This window comes from Magnolia sinica, unplaced genomic scaffold (assembly GCF_029962835.1).
Source record: "Magnolia sinica isolate HGM2019 unplaced genomic scaffold, MsV1 ctg33, whole genome shotgun sequence".
Lineage (NCBI taxonomy): Eukaryota > Viridiplantae > Streptophyta > Magnoliopsida > Magnoliales > Magnoliaceae > Magnolia > Magnolia sinica.
This window is the reverse complement of record NW_026682810.1, coordinates 116,801-136,191: the sequence shown is the minus strand read 5'-3', so window position 1 is coordinate 136,191 and position 19,391 is coordinate 116,801. Positions and strand designations below refer to the sequence as shown.

At 39.5% G+C, this 19,391-nt stretch overlaps 1 protein-coding gene across 1 annotated transcript; it reads right to left on the bottom strand.

Annotated features, from left to right (window-relative positions):
- Positions 1 to 1,715: 1,715 nt before the first annotated feature.
- On the bottom strand, positions 1,716 to 8,773 carry LOC131236230 (probable leucine-rich repeat receptor-like protein kinase At1g35710). Its single transcript, XM_058233362.1, has 2 exons — positions 4,597 to 8,773; positions 1,716 to 2,099 (listed from the first exon to the last, which is right to left on the bottom strand). Exons 1-2 carry the CDS (start codon positions 8,771 to 8,773, stop codon positions 1,741 to 1,743), a joined length of 4,536 nt encoding a protein of 1,511 aa, XP_058089345.1. The 3' UTR covers positions 1,716 to 1,740.
- Positions 8,774 to 19,391: the final 10,618 nt, after the last annotated feature.

The window sequence follows — 19,391 nt, the reverse complement described above, 5'->3', positions numbered from 1 at the left end:
CTCACCGCCAAAATGACCTGTATGAAGAAGAATACAATGCACAGAAGAGAAAGTTAGCCCACTCCCTCCATGAGAGAGAACACGAAGCATGGAGATGAGCTGGGTTCATGCTTCTGAGCACAACCTCCACAAACAACTCGAGTCCCGACCACCAGAGGGGACCTCAACCTCAGTTGTCTCGCCATTGTAATCGGCGGACAACCTTTGAATACCGACTTGACCTCGACCGAAGATCACGACCGCAATCAACAATTCTACTCGCACAGCACAGCAGGACACCGATCAGCCCGACCTCGAGTCAACCTTAGTCATCGAAGACCGACCATGGACTTCGACCACCTCACTTGTGAGGTCAGACTCGATCATCAACTCCTAGCCCATCGGAGGTTGACCACTTAGAGATGTTGTTGAGGTAAGATCCCCTCGGGATCCTCGCCAAAGATCTCGGGAGGATACGGATGACGTGTCTGGGAGGAGATTCCTTCTATAATACACACCTACCAAGTAGGGAAGTTATCATCTACATAATTGGCACCAAAATGCTATAAATAAGGGCCTTATCTACGGTGAAAGGTACGTACAAAAGTTCTATTAGACCCAGTGTGCATGTTCTAACTTTGGCATCAGAGGGTCCCCTGCGGTGGCTAGGGTCCCCATTGTGGTGTGGTTTTGCAGGTATATGGCGATCTAGAAGGGACGATTGGAGTTCTGCATCAACAAGTCTATTAGCTATTGTACTCTTATATCTCTCCTCTTGGATTATTAGAAAATGCTAGAAAGAACTTATTTTAAGATTGTGTAGGACTCCCTTGGGTGCTACTTTTCGAATTTTTCTTGCTAGTGAGTTAACTTTTCATTTGATTTTCTTTTCTTTAATTTCTTCCATGGCCCAGGGTGTGGGCTCTACATCCCTAGCCCTGGGCTTAGGCTCTTTACCTTTTCTTTTTCTTTCTTCTTTTTTGTCCTAGGGTGTGAGTGCTTGTTTCAAGCCCAATATGTGGGATTTTTTGTTTCCTTTGCTTTAAGGGCTTTGCCCCCGTTGTTGGTTTTTTTTTTTGGGTGTTCAATTAGGTCTTAGCCCTTGGTAGTAAAAGAGTCTTTCTTCCCTGCCTTCTCAAAAAAGAAACTTAAGACCATCTCTCTTAGATAAATAAACTCATTCTTTTACTTTTCATAATACATTAGTATATATAAGGAAAATGATTGTAATTCCTAGAAGGTAGATTTTTTATTTGGCTTGAAACCCTTCAGTTATAAACTCATTCTTTTACTTTAATTTCTTCCATGACCCTTTTTTTTTTTTTTTTTTGGTGTGTGTGTTCAATTAGGTCTTAGCCCTTGGTAATAAAAGAGTCTTTCTTCCCTGCCTTCTAAAAAAAGAAACTTAGACCATCTCTCTTAGATAAATAAACTCATTCTTTTACTTTTCATAATACATTAGTATATATAAGGAAAATGATTATAATTTCTAGAAGTAGGTTTTTTATTTGGCTTGAAACCCTTCGGTTAGAAGATAAACATCACACAAGAAAACATCTTTATTCTTTCAAATACTTTATTACATATGGATTTCGATCACCAACACTAAAATACTACATTTCTATAAACATCGATTCTACACACTAAATTATGTACATATCATAACAAGAAAAACACCTTTTCCATGCTCGATGATTTTCATACAACAAACACAGTAATAATGTTCATGCCACCACATGTCCACAAACTTCATCCACCCAACTATACCTTCAGATCCATCAGTTGACGTAATGTAACTGCATGGAATGGCTGTAGAGAGAAAGAAGGCCCTCTAATAGAAAGCTCCTGAGCCACATGTCGCATGGTTGGCCGAGAGTCTGGATCTGGCCGAATGCATGCAAGAGCCATGGATACCACAAATAAGACTTCCTGTGCAACATCAGCCATCGGATCTGAGAGACGTTGGTCCAACATATCTTTTAGCAGTGTATCTTGTCTACTTGATGATGACAAAGAGGAGATGAGCTCCCCAGGATGACTTCCCATCATCACTTCAAGTGCCACAACACCAAAGCTATATACATCGCATTTTTCAGTCACCCTCATTGTATATGCAAGCTCTACAAGAAAGAATATTGTTAGTCATGTTCTTTTCTCTTTGTTAATCATCAATAGCTAAACTCTTAATCATATATCAAAACTCACCTAAGTTTCTCGTGTTAGCTTTCATATCTTGTAGGTTTTTGTGCTTGCCAACCCTAAGGCATCTCTACAAAGATGTGTTTGGAAGATTTGGGAGGTAAATAAGATGGGCCAGGCTTTCGGATGATCTTCCTAGGAAAGTCGGGATGGTCAACTCACCAGGCATGCCACATATATACATTAAGTGCGTACTATTGTTTTTTTTTTTTTCTTCTTTTCTCTCTCGGAACTTTCTATTGTTTTCATGTGGTGGTGGCCTGCCTGATAAGCGGACTGGTATAATCATAGTGTCGGGTCATCTGCATGGTTGAGCTGACCTCTATGTACGCCTCAAATGTCCCAAATGCATGAGAAGTTGGCATGTATGAACCAGACTGTAATGGTGCGCATATAGGCATCATTGCAGCTACACATTTCAACAGCAGATCTCTCTCTCTCTCTCTCTCTAAAAATATGGGAAGCAAAGAAACAACCAATAAACATGTTTCACCAAAGAGTTTCTACGATATTCCTATGAGGTTTTAAGTATGTAATGGTGGGACTCAAGTTTTAAGATCCAAACTACTGATAGGCCCCAATTTGGATGGCTCATGCATTAATTATTCTCCTAATTAGAAATACTAACCTTTTTGGTGGCTAGCAGATAGACGATCAAGGGTAAAAAGGAAGCGAACCAATTGTGCATATTCAACAAAGAAAGCTGGTAAATTCAATGACTAGGATTTTCCAATCTTAGAACTTCTTTTGTTGTGTAGGGCATTTAGTGTGTAAGACATCACATCGATGGCTTGAATTATAAAGCTGTGAAACCTTTCCAAAAACCTCATAGTCCACTATGTTCTTTGATATATATCCTAGCTATCCACCATTTCCCTCATGAATGGTTAGGTAAAAGTGCATATTAAATTGAATATTCTTCAAACGGTCATGGGGCAATAAAAATTTTGGATCAGGGGCAAAATCCAATAGTTAGGTTCAACCCACTGGGAATAACCTTCTAAATATCAGGAAATACCATTTCAACGGTTTGAATGGCCTAAAAATATAAAATGGACCATTGATAGTTTCAATAATGGTAAGCTACCAAATACTTTTTCTTATCATGGGACTCACCTGTACATTTGATCCGCTTGGATTTTGGGCTTACACCCTAATCTAAGATGGGAAAGTGGTGGACGGTTTGGATTTGCAACAAGCATCACGAAAGTGTGCTCCACCGAAATTCAATGGAAAGTGACAACCATCGTCGCCTAGTGTCACAACTCACGACTCTTCTATTGAGTCTCACTACAAGTGGTTTCTATAATCATAGGGCCACTATGATATTTAAGAGAAATCTATCCCGTTTACAAGTTTGGTTTTACTTAGCCACCTAAAGATGAGGGAGATCAGGTGCTCAAGTGAGTCACAAAGCACAAAAAAGAGTGGATTTTTAAAGGCCACTGTCCAACATTTTGCTGTTGTGAGACCCACCTGTGCATTAGATCAACCGCAATTGTGCACCCACACCCTAAAATTAAATGGCCAAAAAGGTAGGAGGTCGAATTTATCGCAAGCATCATGAAAGTGGATCCCGCCAAGATTTGATAACAAATCATGTTTTGTCACATATCTGAACCCACGTCTGATTTCAATGGGATATGCATGGTCATGGTGATCATGGAGCCAACATGCATGTTATTTGAAAAATCCAAGCCGACCACCATTTCTCTCATATGATTTTACAGCTTGGGCCAAAAAAATGATCCGAATCAAAAGCTCAAGTGGGCCACACGGCATTTAAAAGTGCATATTGAACATACACCTTTCAAAGGGCCATAAAAATATTAGATTATGGACAGAATCAAGTGGTTACAGTCAACCCAATGTGAATGACCTTTTGAACAGTTGGAAATGTCATTTTAACAATTTGTATGGACTAAAAGCATAATAAATAAATAACTAAATTAATTAATTAATTAATTAATTGACTATTGATAGTTTCAATGATGGTAAGCTGGTGTGAGGATGAAATATCGTAGGCTATAATCATTGAGTTTGTTTTAAAAAAGGAATAAGCAAATTTTTTATGACCACACACATCAGCTAAATCTCCACATTGATGGTGTGTGTGTGTGTGTGTGTATATATATATATATATATATATATATATATATATATATCTATATATATATATATTTGCAAGGCCTGTTACAACCATCAATTAGAGAATCCTAGTGGGAAAAGAGAGCATTTTCATATACAAATTTTCTCATATTCCAGTTGCCGCGTTTTGCCACATTCAGCAACAGTATGCTAACATATGCACAAACTTCATAATATAAAAGTGCCAACAAAAGATAGAAAAGCTTAAGAAAAATAAAGACCAATTATTAATAAAACTATTAAAGTGTGGAGAATCTACTAGCAACTAACCCGGAGCGATGTATCCGCAAGTGCCTGCGAGTGCAGTCCAATTTGAGGAATCGGGTATCAGCAATCGTGCAGTTCCAAAGTCCGAGATACTAGCCTCAAGTTCTGAATTTAACAGAACATTGTTGCTTGATAGGTCTCGATGGACAATTGGTAGGGTACAATCATGATGCATATAAGATAAAGCATGAGCCACACCTTTGATAACATTCACCCTCAAAGTCCAGTCCAACTGTGCAGCTCCTTCATCGTTGCTTAGGATGCTTGCCAAGCTTCCCCTTTCCATGTACTCATAGATTAGAAATGAGCATTGAGCATGGGAACAGAAGCCATAAAGTTTCACAATGTTGCGATGGCGGATTTCTGTTAATGCTTTTATCTCATTCCTAAAACTTCTTTGATCAGATTGATTCCCACCTTCGAGTGGGTGAAGTTTCTTTATAGCTACTACCTGGCCTGCTGGTAGATTTGCTATGTAAACTTTCCCATACCCTCCAGTTCCAATGCAGTATTTGTCATGAAAACCCTCTGTCGCCTCCGCAATGTCTTCAAACGTGAAAATCCCATCATAATTCCATGTTGAAAATGTATTTCCTTCGCTCCTTTCAAGAACCTCTTTCTCTATTCTTCTTCTTCTTTGATAATAAATGAAAGAAATTATGCCAACGATTGCAAATAAAAGAAACAATACTGAGAAGAGAAGAATAATGAGGATCACAACTTTGTGGCGTTTCCTTGCATCACCATGACTTATTGAAGAGGCATTGCAAGGCCGCAAACCTTGCACTTCACCACATAAGCTTTTGTTTTTTATGAATGCCTCTGCTGGAGCCTTCCGAAAGGCTTTGTTGCTAGGAAGAGGACCTTCCAAAGCATTGTATGAAAAATCAATGGATTGCAAGCTGAACATCTCTTCAAAAGAATGCGGAATGGAGCCTGTCAGCATGTTATGGGAGAGGTTTAAATTTTCCAGTCTAATCAATTTTGCTAGCTGTGGAGGTATCTTTCCATTCAGGGAGTTATGACTTAGATCTAGTAAGCCCTGTAGGTATACTAGGTTACCAATCTGAAAAGGAATGCTTCCATTCAAAACGTTTTCGCTCAATTTGAGATACCGGAGTTTGGAGCAATCCCCTAATTGAGGTGGTATTGGACGACTTAGGTGATTCATTGACAAGTCAAGAACCTCCAAATTGGATAGTTTTCCAATCTCTTGGGGCACCTGACCAAAAAGCTGGTTATCATTTAAAGTCAAGTCATACAAAGAAGTTAGCCTCCCAAGTTCCTTTGGAATCTCTCCTACTAAATGGTTCGAAGAAAGATCAAGCACTCTTAGCTGCCCCAACTGCCCAATCTCAGGAGGAATTCTACCAGTGATATTGTTCCCAGAGAGTTGTAGCTTTGTTAAGTTTTGGCATTCTCCCCAATGCGGCGAGAGTTCACCAAACAACATGTTGTCACTGACATCCATGAATATGAGGTGAGGGTATACACCAAAGGCTTCCGATACATTTGCTGCAAGTTGGTTTCCATTGAGTCGCACTCTCATTAAGCTAGTGCAATTTCTGAAGGTTCTTGGGATCTCACCGGTGAAATGGTTGTTGAAAGCAGTGAAGGCTTTAAGAGATCCACCATGGCATAAATGAGGTAAATGGCCAGAGAAGTTGTTGCCATCCAACTGGAGTTCAGAAAGATTTGTCATGTTTGTCATTTCTTGAGGCAAGGAACCAGATAATTGACAGTCATCAAGGTACAAAACAGTAAGCTTGGTCAAGTTCCCTAAAGTGGAAGGGATAGAACGTGTTAGAAGGTTAGTGGACATGACAAGCTCTTTGAGATTAACCAGATTCCCTATCTCTGGAGGAATAAAACCAGAGAATTGATTTTCAAACAGATTAAGAAGAGTGAACGTAGATAAGTTTCCTAAAGTGGAAGGGATAGAACCTGTTAGAAGGTTAGTGGACATGTCAAGTTCTTTGAGATTAACTAGATTCCCTACTTCAGGTGGAATTGAGCCAGAAACTTGGGTATCGTAGAGATACAAAAATGCAAGGTTGCTCAAATTACCTAAAGGGGGAGGGATGGGGCCAGTCAGATTGTTACGGTACAATGCTAAATCATTGAGACTCTTTAAATTCCCAAGTTCTAGAGGAATAGAACCAGAAATTTGATTCTCAAAGAGGTAGAGGACAGTTAACTTTCTCAAGTTTCCTAAAGTGGAAGGGATAGAACCAGTTAGAAAGTTACTGGATAGCTTGAGATCCCAGAGATTAACCAGATTCCCTACTTCAGGTGGAATAGAACCAGAGAATTGATTTTCGAACAGATGAAGAAGAGTGAGCATGGACAAGTTTCCTAAAGTGGAAGGGATAGAACCAGTTAGAAGGTTAGTGGACATGTCAAGCTCTTTGAGATTAACCAGATTCCCTACTTCAGGTGGAATTGAGCCAGAAATTTGGTTGTCGTAGAGATAGAAAACTGCAAGGTTGGTCAAATTACCTAAAGCAGGAGGGATAGGACCGGTCAGATTGTTACTGTCTAATACTAGCTCATTGAGATTCATTAAATTCCCGAGTTCTAGAGGAATAGAACCAGAAATTTGATTCTCAAAGAGGTAGAGGACAGTTAACTTTGTCAAGTTCCCTAAAGTGGAAGGGATAGAACCTTTTAGAAAGTTACTGGATAGCTTGAGATCCCAGAGATTAACCAGATTCCCTACTTCAGGTGGAATAGAACCAGAGAATTGATTTTCGAACAGGTGAAGAACAGTGAGCATGGACAAGTTTCCCAAAGTGGAAGGGATAGAACCTGTTAGAAGGTTAGTGGACATATCAAGCTCTTTCAGATTAACCAGATTCCCTACTTCAGGTGGAATTGAGCCAGAAATTTGGTTGTCGTAGAGATACAAAATTGTAAGGTTGCTCAAATTACCTAAAGCAGGAGGGATAGGACCAGTCAGATTGTTACTGCGCAATGATAAATCATTGAGACTCTTTAGATTCCCAAGTTCTAGAGGAATAAAACCAGAGAATTGATTCTCAAAAAGTTGGAGGACAGTTAACTTTGTCAAGTTTCCTAAAGTGGAAGGGATAGAACCTGTTAGAAGGTTAGTGGACATATCAAGCTCTTTCAGATTAACCAGATTCCCTACTTCAGGTGGAATTGAGCCAGAAATTTGGTTGTCGTAGAGATACAAAATTGTAAGGTTGCTCAATTTACCTAAAGCAGGAGGGATGGGACCAGTCAGATTGTTACTGCGCAATGATAACTCATTGAGACTCTTTAGATTCCCAAGTTCTAGAGGAATAAAACCAGAGAATTGATTTTCAAACAGATGAAGAAGAGTGAGCATGGACAAATTTCCTAAAGTGGAAGGGATAGAACCCGTTAGAAGGTTAGTGGGCATGGAAAGCTCTTTGAGATTAACCAGATTCCCTACTTCAGGTGGAATTGAGCCAGAAATTTGGTTGTCGTAGAGATACAAAATTGTAAGGTTGCTCAAATTACCCAAAGCGGGAGGGATCTGACCTGTCAGATTATTTTGGTACAACGTCAACTCAACCAGAGCTTGTAGATTTCCGATTTGTGAAGGAATAGAACCAGAGATTTGATTTTGGTCCAAGTACAAGATGGAAAGCTTTGTCAGATTTCCTAGAGTGGAAGGGATGGAACCATCTAGATGGTTAAAGGACAAGTCAAGCTCATTCAAATTCACAAGATTCCCTATTTCCAGAGGTATTGATCCAATTATTTCATTTGCAGACAGATTCAGGGACGTGAGTTTGTAAAGAGGTTCAAGATGGGCTGGAATGGTTCCTATGAGTGTGTTGTCGCTGAGATCAAGATGAAGGAGGTTTGGAAATGACGGAAAACTCAAGTTATCGAGCTTACCTTCCAAACCTACACTCGGTAAGCTTATCCTTGTTACACTTCCAAGGATGTTGCATGAGATCCCAGTCCAGTTGCATGGAGAGATTATGTTGGTGGTAGAATTAGCAGAAGGAAGAGACCATGAATGGAGAGCCTGTGCTGCCGAGAGACTGGCTTTCCATTTCATGAGAGCCTCTACTTCTGAGAGTGTGGATGATGGTGCTGCTGTTGCAAATGATATTACTTGGAAAGAAAGAAAGGCTAACAAAATGAGTAGTAAAGCAAAGGGGAGAGATTTGTGTATGGCCATGGTTGCTATTGCTTATGGTATGCTACCAACTTACGATGGATGGGTATTTATAGGAGAAGGTTGATGCTATTTTAAATAAATAAAAATAAATAAAAATCTCGTACACATGCGCGCATGCGATTCAGACGGAAGCGGATTGCCTGTTGCACGCTCGTGAGTATCCACATGGCACGATGTGGCCTCTGTGGGTCCCATCGTTATGTTGGTGTTTTATCCATACCATCCATTAGTTTTGCTAGCTAATTTTATAGCACGAGACAAAATGATACATATTCAATGCTCGAGTGGACCACACCACATAAAACAGTGGGAATTCAATGCACACCGTTGAAAACGTCTTGATTGTGGTCTGTTACGAACTTACCACGTATATTTTCAACGGTAGGCGTTCAATCCCCTCTGTTGATTGAACGGCCACCGTTAAAAACTTCCTAGGGCCCACTTTGATGATGATTTTCCATCCAACCTGTTGATAAGGCCACGTAAGCGTTTGAATGGAGAACACATATATCACTTTCATATGAAACTTCCGTGGCCCGGCCCCAAATTTTTTTCAATGGTAAGCATTCAATCCGCCTAATGTTTGAGATCATGCCTTAAAATGAGTTTGAAAAATAAATGGATGTAATGGATAGGCGTTGGGGTCACTAGGCAAACCACGTCCGAAGAAATGTTCAAAAGACCTGATTTTGGGATTACTATTTATTTGATACTCTGGCACGGCATGACGTTTGATATGCAAGCACTTGTAGCTAAATTCAGATTTGCTGCAGTAGATGTACTCCAATCCGATAGTCAATTAATCAAACAAATGTAATTTTTAGTTTATGATACTTCCGGGGCCCACAATTTCGGCAATTCAATTTGACTTTTTAAGGCATTTGAATAATTTCTAAGCGCCTTCTTACATTCCATCACAATTTCTAAAACATCGAAGCCTATCTCATTAAAATAAAATCCTTTATGTAGACATGTTACATTTTTTATCATTTGTATGAAACCTGGGTTTTTCACGAGAGCTTCTACTCTTTGGAGTGTTGCAACAACTTCAAATTTTAAGTAGGCTAAAATTGAACTTTTAAAAAGGAAAGATCGAATTAATTGTAACATCCTCACCCTTATTTTATCTAAGGAACCGTTCTCTCTTCATAAGGGAGGACGTGTGAAACAACCATTTACTCTAAAAGCCTTCCTGTGAAACAATCATTTATCACTCCAACACCCCCCGCACGTGCGGGGTGGGAACTCCGCACGAGAACATACTGATAAGGGTGGAGGGACACTCACACCATAAACAAGCTGTTCCCGGTCCCTGGGCCGGACCTAATTTTCCTAAGCCCCTGTGGGAGAATAATATATTACCGAGGCACATTTGCTGCTCTTAGGATTTGAACATAGGACCTTCCGTTTTGATACTATGTCAAACAACCATTTACTCTAAAAGCTTAAGCTGTCAGAGTGTAGTGCAAAAAATTAAAAATAAAATTAAAAATAAATAAATAAATAGAAAAAAGATAGGGAAGAGAGATATATCAAGAGAAAGAAGGACTACGTCAAGAGAAAGAAGGACTAGGGCAATACTTTATTTAGTATTATTTTATTTATTTATTTATTTATATTATTATACTTTAGGCCTACATGATGGACAATATGAATTTATGATGGGCGCAACCCATGTACACATATATCAACAAGTGTGTATATGCACGATGCGCATTGGAACAATTTAGGCATATAAAACAAAGAATGAAAGCAAAACGGGTTGTTTTGCTTTCACTTGAATTAATGTTGGGCTTCTTGTTCACTCCCCAAGTATAGGGTTGTGATGTAGTAATAAACTCGGTGAGGCCGAGGTCGAATCCCAAGGGACTGAAATTTGTACGTTTCCTGAAAATAACTAGAACTACAAAAAAGATGAAATCTAAATCAGGTGGATTTGAGGAATAATGATGAAATAGTAAAATATGTAGAATTCAAAGGTAGGGAACTAGGGATTCGGAGGATCCACTTGTAGAGATCGGGGAGATCTTATACTCCTTCAAAAATCATGGAACTTAAATTGAACTTCCTCGATATAATTTTAAAGGGATGAAAGGTATAAGAATTAGAATGGATTCCATCACCAAACCGTGCCTAGGAGACAAAATAAACAATGAGAATTAAACTAATTACCAACCAACCAGCAATGTATGAAGATTAGGAAGGGTACTGTCATCCGACCATGCCCATGGAACGATGATGAACAACAGGGCTTCCTGACTTCATAAACATGAAAAGGAGAAAGAAATACTCAAAGCCATTGCAGACCCATTGTAATTTCAGTCACAACAGACCATTAAAGACTAAGAAAAGCATTCCTTTAATAATCAACTAAAATCAAATTCAGTTCATAAATTTAAATTAAAAGCACAAAATAGAATCTTCCATCTCGCTACAGGCTTCACCTCTTAGCCCTAGCTAAGAGGTTTAGCCGACCATGATTGGCTGGACCCTTTAAACAAAGCAATTAAAAAGAGAAAGAAAAAGAAAAGAGCAAGAAGAAAAACAGATGTCACTTCTCTCCTCCACGTCCCCCTTTGCTAAGCCCCTCTCCTTCCTTGAATGATGATTGTCTCTTGGTTGAATGGAAAGGCGTCATTTATAGAAAGAATTTATGCACAAGTCACGTTCCAACTAGGAGTTGGATTCCATTCCTGCGTATCCTGTTTCCTACATAGGGGAGATCGAACGCTCATTATTGTCCACTGATGTACTTTCAATCCCATCTGTCAGCATGGGGATAGACCAAATCTCCTTCCCTATCATCTGGATGGTCCGGATCCTACACTCAGATTGTATGAATGGGCCACAACAGTTCCCAGTGGAGGCCAGTGCATGCGCAACCTAGTCGCGCACTCTATTCTGCGCAGTGAAAATGCGAAAACAGTTCGCATGTAGTGGCTGTTACGGGGCCCATTGATCAGGCCTTCCTGATCCGACATCCTGGCCGAGATTGGGACTTGCGTCCTGTGATTTTGGGTGGTGCGGATCGTTCGCCGATCGAGCTGAATCGTCCGGCTTTCATGGACGCAGCAATTTGCGCCAACTTCTTGCGCTGATACTTTGGTGGGGCCCATGGTCGGATTTTCCAAAGAAATCCACCCCGTACATCAGTTTCTCCTCAAAAACCGTTTGGAGATAGACAGTTTTGGATTTCCGATACTGTGGCCCACTGAATCCGTGCTTCAGCCGTCCGACCTGCGTCTAAACGCTCTCTTCCTATGTGTGCGTGAATTGTTGCAGATGGTCACCATCTCTATGGTCGACGCCCCCCCTTGGATGCATTGGAAGGCTTGGATCATTGAATCAGATGATGAAGATGGCCCACTGAATTTGTTGGTGCGGACGCTGCGGAAACAGAGTTCCGTTTCTGTTCTTTGAAGAAGGGGTGGTCTGGTGCGCTGCGAACGTGCACACCCATATGTACGTTCGTACTGGTGTAGGGTCCACAGTGATGTTCATGGTAAATCCACTCCGTCCGTCCATTTTCTCATCTTATTTCAACGGTTGAGACCAAATTTGAAGCATATCCAGATAGCAGGTGGGCCCAAAATCAGAGTTTTAGGGGCTGATCTGTCCGTTGGGCCATTTTCACAGGGATTGAACGGATAAAATTCGACATGTACGGTTAATTTATGGTCCTCAGGCCATGTATGAAGTTTCGAGCTGAGCGAATGGTGGGAACCCTATGATCTTACATTCTGGATGTCTTTCGGGCCACTTGAGCTTCAGTTTCTCGATTTTCTTGAATCCCTGGCGTGCACATCTATTTATATTATTATACTTTAGGCCTACATGATGGACAATGTGAATTTACGATGGGCGCAACTCATGTAAACATATATCAACAAGTGTGTATATGCACGGTGCACATTGGAACAATTTAGGCATATAAAACAAAGAATGAAAGCAAAACGGGTTGTTTTGCTTTCACTTGAATTAATGTTGGGCTTATTGGTGTATATGAGGTCTGATCGATTCAATCAATTAGATTTTAAGAATTAAAATACGGTAAACCTCCAAAAATTAAGCCAAATCAACATTTGGGCGGGCCATAATATCCAAAATAGAATTTAGGATATATTCACTATTGGAAGATATATCGGGGTCATAAGGACTTCCAATCGAGATAATAATTCTTTTAACCATTTAAAAATAATTGGGTGAACCAATGAATAACTCGAATTTTAGTTTTTTTTAAAAAATAAAAAATATGGACTGTTTGGCTCCCGCGCAAGGCTGGAATAAACCCATGTTAGCTTTCCTTAACCGTAGCCAACCCCATCCTGTCTAGGACAATTTCCCCTCGAGAAGCAATTGGAAGGTTCTGTGATGGTTGTGAAGACCTTATTTGATTGATTGGTGCTACCTAGGCGAGCTAGACGGTCCGCCACACCATTGACCTCTCTTGGGGTGTGGGTTAATGACACTTTGGAGCTACTCCGAATAACATCAAACTGCTTCTTCTAGTAATAGTTGTTCCAAGGACTCGCTCTCTTCCAGTTATAGTTGTTCCAAGGACCAAGATAAGAAGGGTATGTATTTTAATGGTGGAAGAATAGTCCACCAAAATCATAAATTTGTCTCATTTTTTGACCTGTGTCCTAAAATGATTGTGGTAAACTGGTGAATGGAATAAATTTAGCACATACACATTATGTGTGGACCATCACAAAAAAAAATATAAAGCTAAAAACTCTCCAGCGTACAAATGTGAAATTAATGTATTTATGCAACCAAAATTGTTCTGGATCTGTGGGTCATGTATGTTGGGTTGTCTTGATGCAAGTGACAAATTCATGACGTCTATTGATTTGGTCACTTAATAAGAGACTTAGATGCCACCAGAGGTGCATGCGACGTAGAAAGCAAGTGAATACATCTCGATCTTGTCAGGCTCTCTTGCCGCTGGAACAATGAAGGCCTTGAAACTCCATTTAAGGGAGATGGTGGAGACGACGTGAAGCTAGAGTTTCTGTGGATGAATTTCTGCAGATCTAGGGCTTTGGATGAAGGAGATGAGTAAAGATAGGAAGGGAGGAGGGATTGGCGAGAGCTTTCAGAGAGAGAGAGAGAGAGAGAGAGAGAGAGAGAGAGAGAGAGAGAGAGAGGGTTTGGGCGAGAGATGAGGTTTGGGGCAAGAATTGCGTTGTGAGTTACTCATCTCACTTTTATCTTACTGCCCACCGTCAATTCATGTTGTTTATCCACACCGCCCATCCATTTTTTTATCGCATTTTAGCGGTTGAAACCAAAATTGAAACATATCCAAAGCTCAAGTGGGCCATGCCATAAGAAACAGTGGGAATAATGATTTTCACCATTGAAACCTTCCTAAGTCCCATAGTGACGTTTATTTGTCATCCAACCTGTTCAGAAGATCACAAAGACATGGATGAAGGGAAAACACAAATATCAACTTGACCCAAAACTTCCATTAGCCCCAAAGATTTTTTTACAGGTAGATGCTCAATTCACATTGTTTCCTTCCCATGCTTTGTGGTCCACACACTGGGATGCTAGGTAGGGCCCACCGTGATGTTTGTGAGAAATCTACACCATTCATCCATTTTGAGAGATCATTTTAGGATATGAGACAAAAAATGAGGTGGATCCAAAACTCAAGTCGCCCATAGAGAGGTGAGAAATCCACATCGTCCTTTTTTTCCTTTCTAAATTTAGAACGGTCCAGAACCGTTCCAATTTTGGAACAGCTTAAAACCGTTCATAAACCAAAAATATAACTGTTGATGCGGTGATCTAGACGTCCTCCCTAGACCGTTGCGGACCTGCAAAAGCAAACAGTAATGGAGACCTTGGCTATAGCAGGAGACCCTCCGATGCCAAAGTTAGGGAAGGAAAATTGGGTCTAGTAGAACGTAGGGTTTTAGGTGTATCTTTTGTGTGTACCTTTCATCATAGAAGCAACTCTTATTTATAGCCTTTAGGTGCCAGTGACGTATATTGCAATGCCTCTGTACAGTAGGTGCGTATCATGAAAGGAATCTCCCTCCGTGCGTGTCATAGCCATCTCCCCGAAATCCTCAACGAAGATATTGGAGAGATCTTTTTGACCTGATCCTCACCCATATACTAACTGGGTTTAGATTTCTAAGATATGATCCCACCCGTCAATAAATTATTAGGCCAAATAACCAGTCCTTTGATCTATTTACTTAAAAGGATCTTACTAAATTGTATCTGATTTGGGAATTGAAACCTTTTCTAATACCTATGTGCATCCTTGAAATGGGAGTGAGATAGACATAACTTGACTAATTTGCTTTAATATCCCTTGCTTTCAGGCTAAAACTGAAGCACAACCCAATAAGTACACCTAAGACTGAGTTAGAAGCAGGCCTGGCCACCTGGGCCCATGGGCTTACCGTAGTCACAAGCCCATTGCCAACCCTAATAAAAACTTCAAATAGATTTCAGCCTGACAAGCTTAAACAAATTAGTAAAAAATATGGACTTATATCTAAGTCCTATGCCCCACTCCTCAGAATCTAGTAGCACCCCAAAAAAGAAAATAAAATAAAATAAAAAAGACTTGACTCTAAGAGTAGAATTTCTATTCAAATCCATTCAGTCATGTGCCCCACCCCTTGAAATCTCGGTGCTATCTCAACAAAAGAGAAGCATGCCTTGAATGTTTAATTTGCAACCAAACCTATCTTGTCTTGGGCCCCATTCCTTAACATCTCTCTCTCTCTCTCTCTCTCTCTCTCTCTCTCTCACTCATATAGGGATGGTTGTACATCATTTCAATGGTGTAGCTCTCGTAATGAATGCATGGGCCTAACTTTCCAGCATCTCCTTATCATGTTGATGGTCATCTTAAGATGAAATGCATATGCTACTCTATAGAAAATAGTGGACAACCATTCAAAATCCCACGTACATAAATTCATGTAGTGAACCATGTGAAGGTTGCATCGACATATTGGCATCTAGTTTTAAGTACACTATAACCTTCTGGATAAGTCTATGTTGTGTTCACACTCTACTGGCACCTCATAGAGTAACTAGTTAAGAGAAGGATCAGATGTGCATAGACCTTTAAGGTTCAATTTCAAAAACACTGAGAAGTCAGATCTGTCTCCTACCAAGATATAGATTGAAAGCTCTCCATTATCTTCACTTGGAATAGATCTATGACATATTCCCTTGATTGGTAGATCGACACTGGCAATCAATCAATGGCTCATCGTGAGGTATATCTAATTAAATTAGATGTTTTTTTTTTTTTTTTGGAAACATGTCTATATCTAAATGGGCATCGTAACTAATTAATTAATTGTATTAGAATTTTGAAAAATCTTTATTCTATTGCTTTTTAAATCTACCCATTAATGCCTATGTCCATGGGGCAATAACATGGAACTTTTTTCTTCACTAAAATAAGAAAAATAGAATTGCAAAACTTACCTATTTCCCAATCTTCATTTATGTACAAGATCTTCCTATACTAAGGAATAACCTAAAAGATGATGAATGAAATACAATTCTCTACATGTGCTCCTCCTTATTGATGTAGAACGTGTCACAGATACATTTCTAGCATGGTTAGACCAAAAGGTGGACCGTAAATTGATTATAACTTTTGATCCGGGTATCATTACAGGGCGCACCTGACCGAGTATCATGAACTGAAGCAGGACGAGAACTCGATGATGAGTTCTTTCAAGTGGAGGGAACTGATGTAGAGCGGGCCGCGAACACTTTCATGTCCAAGATGGACCAGAGAAGGCTCGATCGGAGGCAGAAGTCATCAAGACCGTCAAAACCTTAAAAAAAGACATATCTCCCAAAGCGAAATGAGTTACTCGACATACCATATATGATTTTGGGGTAGGATGAGCTACTTTAGCCAACCAACCTCCGGGTTGCCCACGCCGAATTTGCGAGATTCCATCAGATCGATGGTCGAATTCCTTGTTTATTTTTATTTTTACTATTTTAGTAAGTTTTGGTTTGATAGTAACTTTTCATCTGTTAGGCTTTAGGAGTTGTGTTCAACATGAAAAGTGTTTAGAAAAATTATGAGAATAATGTGGTTAAGCCACATAGGACACTATAAATAGTATATTTACTATTTATAGTAAGTTACGAATTTTAGGGAGTTTTAGTGATAGTTTAATTCATAAACTTCTTCCAAGGCTTGGTATCCCTATTTAAAGGGTTGTAGACTTGTTTATTTCAATCATTAATAAATTTATTTCGAATATTTTAGAATTATTTCTATTTTCTTTTCCTCGCGAATTCGAGGTTCTCTATGAGGAGTCCAGAGAAGTTCCATGGATTCGAAATAGTTATCCCCCTGAGGAAGATGGTGATCGGTCTCATCACGTTCATCCCTGCGTCAATTGGTATTAATACGAGGACTCCCCTTGGGCCGATGACAAATATTGAAGGTACGGACCAAAATCTTATGGACGGTGATACCGGGATGCGTTATCTTTTGGAAAGAATGGAAGTTTTCTACCAAGACAATCAGTTGACCATGCAAGGACTGCAAGAAACCCTCAACCGTATTGTGGATGCGCTAATTCCACCCCGATCCCAAGGCGATGCTCAACTGGCCGTGGTTGTTGTACGACAACACCGATTTTGGTAGAGCACCACCCAATGATGGTGAATCACAGGCCACCACTTTGATTGTGAAGAAGTTGTTATAATGCCAAAGGTAGAGATAGATTTACAGCGACCAATATCTTTCGAACAAGGTGTACTGTAAACCAAAAAGTTTGTAATGTGATCATCAATGTCAGAAGCAGTGGGAATCTCGTGTCGAAAAAAATGGTGGAAAGCTGCAACTAAAATAAAAAAGGCACCCATGTCCGTTGATTGGATGGATCAAGGAAGTCAACAAAACATAGATAACCAAACAATGCACTGTCTTGTTTTCAATTGAAAAAATTATAAGGATCAAGCACCGTATGACATAGTTGACATGGAAGCTTGTCATATGTTACTTGGTCGACCGTGGCAAAATAATATTGATGGTATGCATAGAGGTTGGGATGACGTATTTATATTTATTAAAGACGGTAGAAAGATTGGCCTCATCCCTTTGGGAACGGAGAACCAACCCAAGACTTCTAAAGTAAGGAATAATATCTCATACCCAAACATGATTTTATTAAATAATATGAGGAAACATGAGATGTAGATGCATTAGTTTAAAAGAAAAAATATATGGAGCCTGTGAACTCATAGTGGATTTGAAACTAGTGTTGCAGGAGTTCAAGGCAATTATGCTCAATGAACTTTCTAATAAATTGCCTCCTATACAAGATATACAAAACCACGTTGATCTTGTCTCAAGGGCAAGTCTACCTAATTGCCCACATTATCAAGAAGAGCATGAGATTCTGCAAGGGCAAGTGAAGGAACTGATCCATACTAGCCAAGTCAATAAGAGTATGAGTACATGTATTGTATCAGCTCAAGAGCTTAATGCCAAGTACAAGAGAAGGGCTAATAAACTCTCTGGCGTACAAATGTGTAATTAATGTATTTACGCAACTGGAATCGTTCCAGATCTGTGGGTCATGTATGTTGGGTTGTCTTGATGCGAGTGACAAATTCATGCCGTCTATTGATTTTGTCACTTAATAATAGACTTGGATGCCATTAGAGGTGCAGGCACCCTGTAACGATACTCGGATGAAAAGTTATGATCAATTTACGATCTACCTTTTGGTCAACCATGCTAGAAATGTATCTGTGACACGTTCTACATCAATAAGGAGGAGCACATGTAGAGAATTGTATTCCATTCATTATCTTTTGGGTTATTCCTTAGTATGGGAAGATCTTACACATAAACGAAGAGTGGGAAAGAGGTAAGTTTTGTAATTCTATTTTTCTTATTTTAGTGAAGAAAAAAGTTTCATGTTATTGGCACGTGGACATAGGCATTAATGGGTAGATTTTAAAAAGTAATAGAATAAGGATTTTTTAAAATTCTAATAAAATTAATTAATTAGTTAAGATGCCCATTTAGATATAGACATGTTTCCAAAAAAAATAAAATATCTAATTTAATTAGATATACCTCACGATGAGCCATTGATTGATTGCCAATGTTGATCTACCAATCAAGGAAATATGTCATAAATCTATTCCAAGTGAAGATAATGGAGAGCTTTCAATCTATATCTTGGTAGGAGCCAGATCTGACTTCTCAGTGTCTTTGAAATTGAACCTTAAAGGTCTATGCACATCTGATCCTTCTCTTAACTAGTTACTTTGTGAGGTGCCTGTAGAGTGTGAACACAACATAGACTTATCCAGAAGGTTATAGTGTACTTAAAACTAGATGCCAATATGTCGATGCAACCTTCACATGGTTCACTACATGAATTTATGTACGTGGGATTTTGAATGGTTGTCCACACTTTTATATATATAACGTGGCATATGCATTTCATCTTAAGGTGGCCATCAACATGATAAGGAGATGTTGGATAGTTACGCCCATGCATTCATTATGAGAGCTACACCATTGAAAATTATGTACAACCATCCCTAGATGAGTGAGAGAGAGAGAGAGAGAGAGGACTGGGGCCCA

Bases quoted from the DNA above. Each gene is read 5' to 3' on its own strand.
- LOC131236230 (XM_058233362.1), bottom strand. From the start codon at position 8,773: ATGGCCATACACAAATCTCTCCCCTTTGCTTTACTACTCATTTTGTTA. The intron at 2,100-4,596 runs GTTAGTTGCTAG...TCTTTCTTGTAG, and splicing joins TTGCGGATACATCGCTCCGG to AGCTTGCATATACAATGAGG.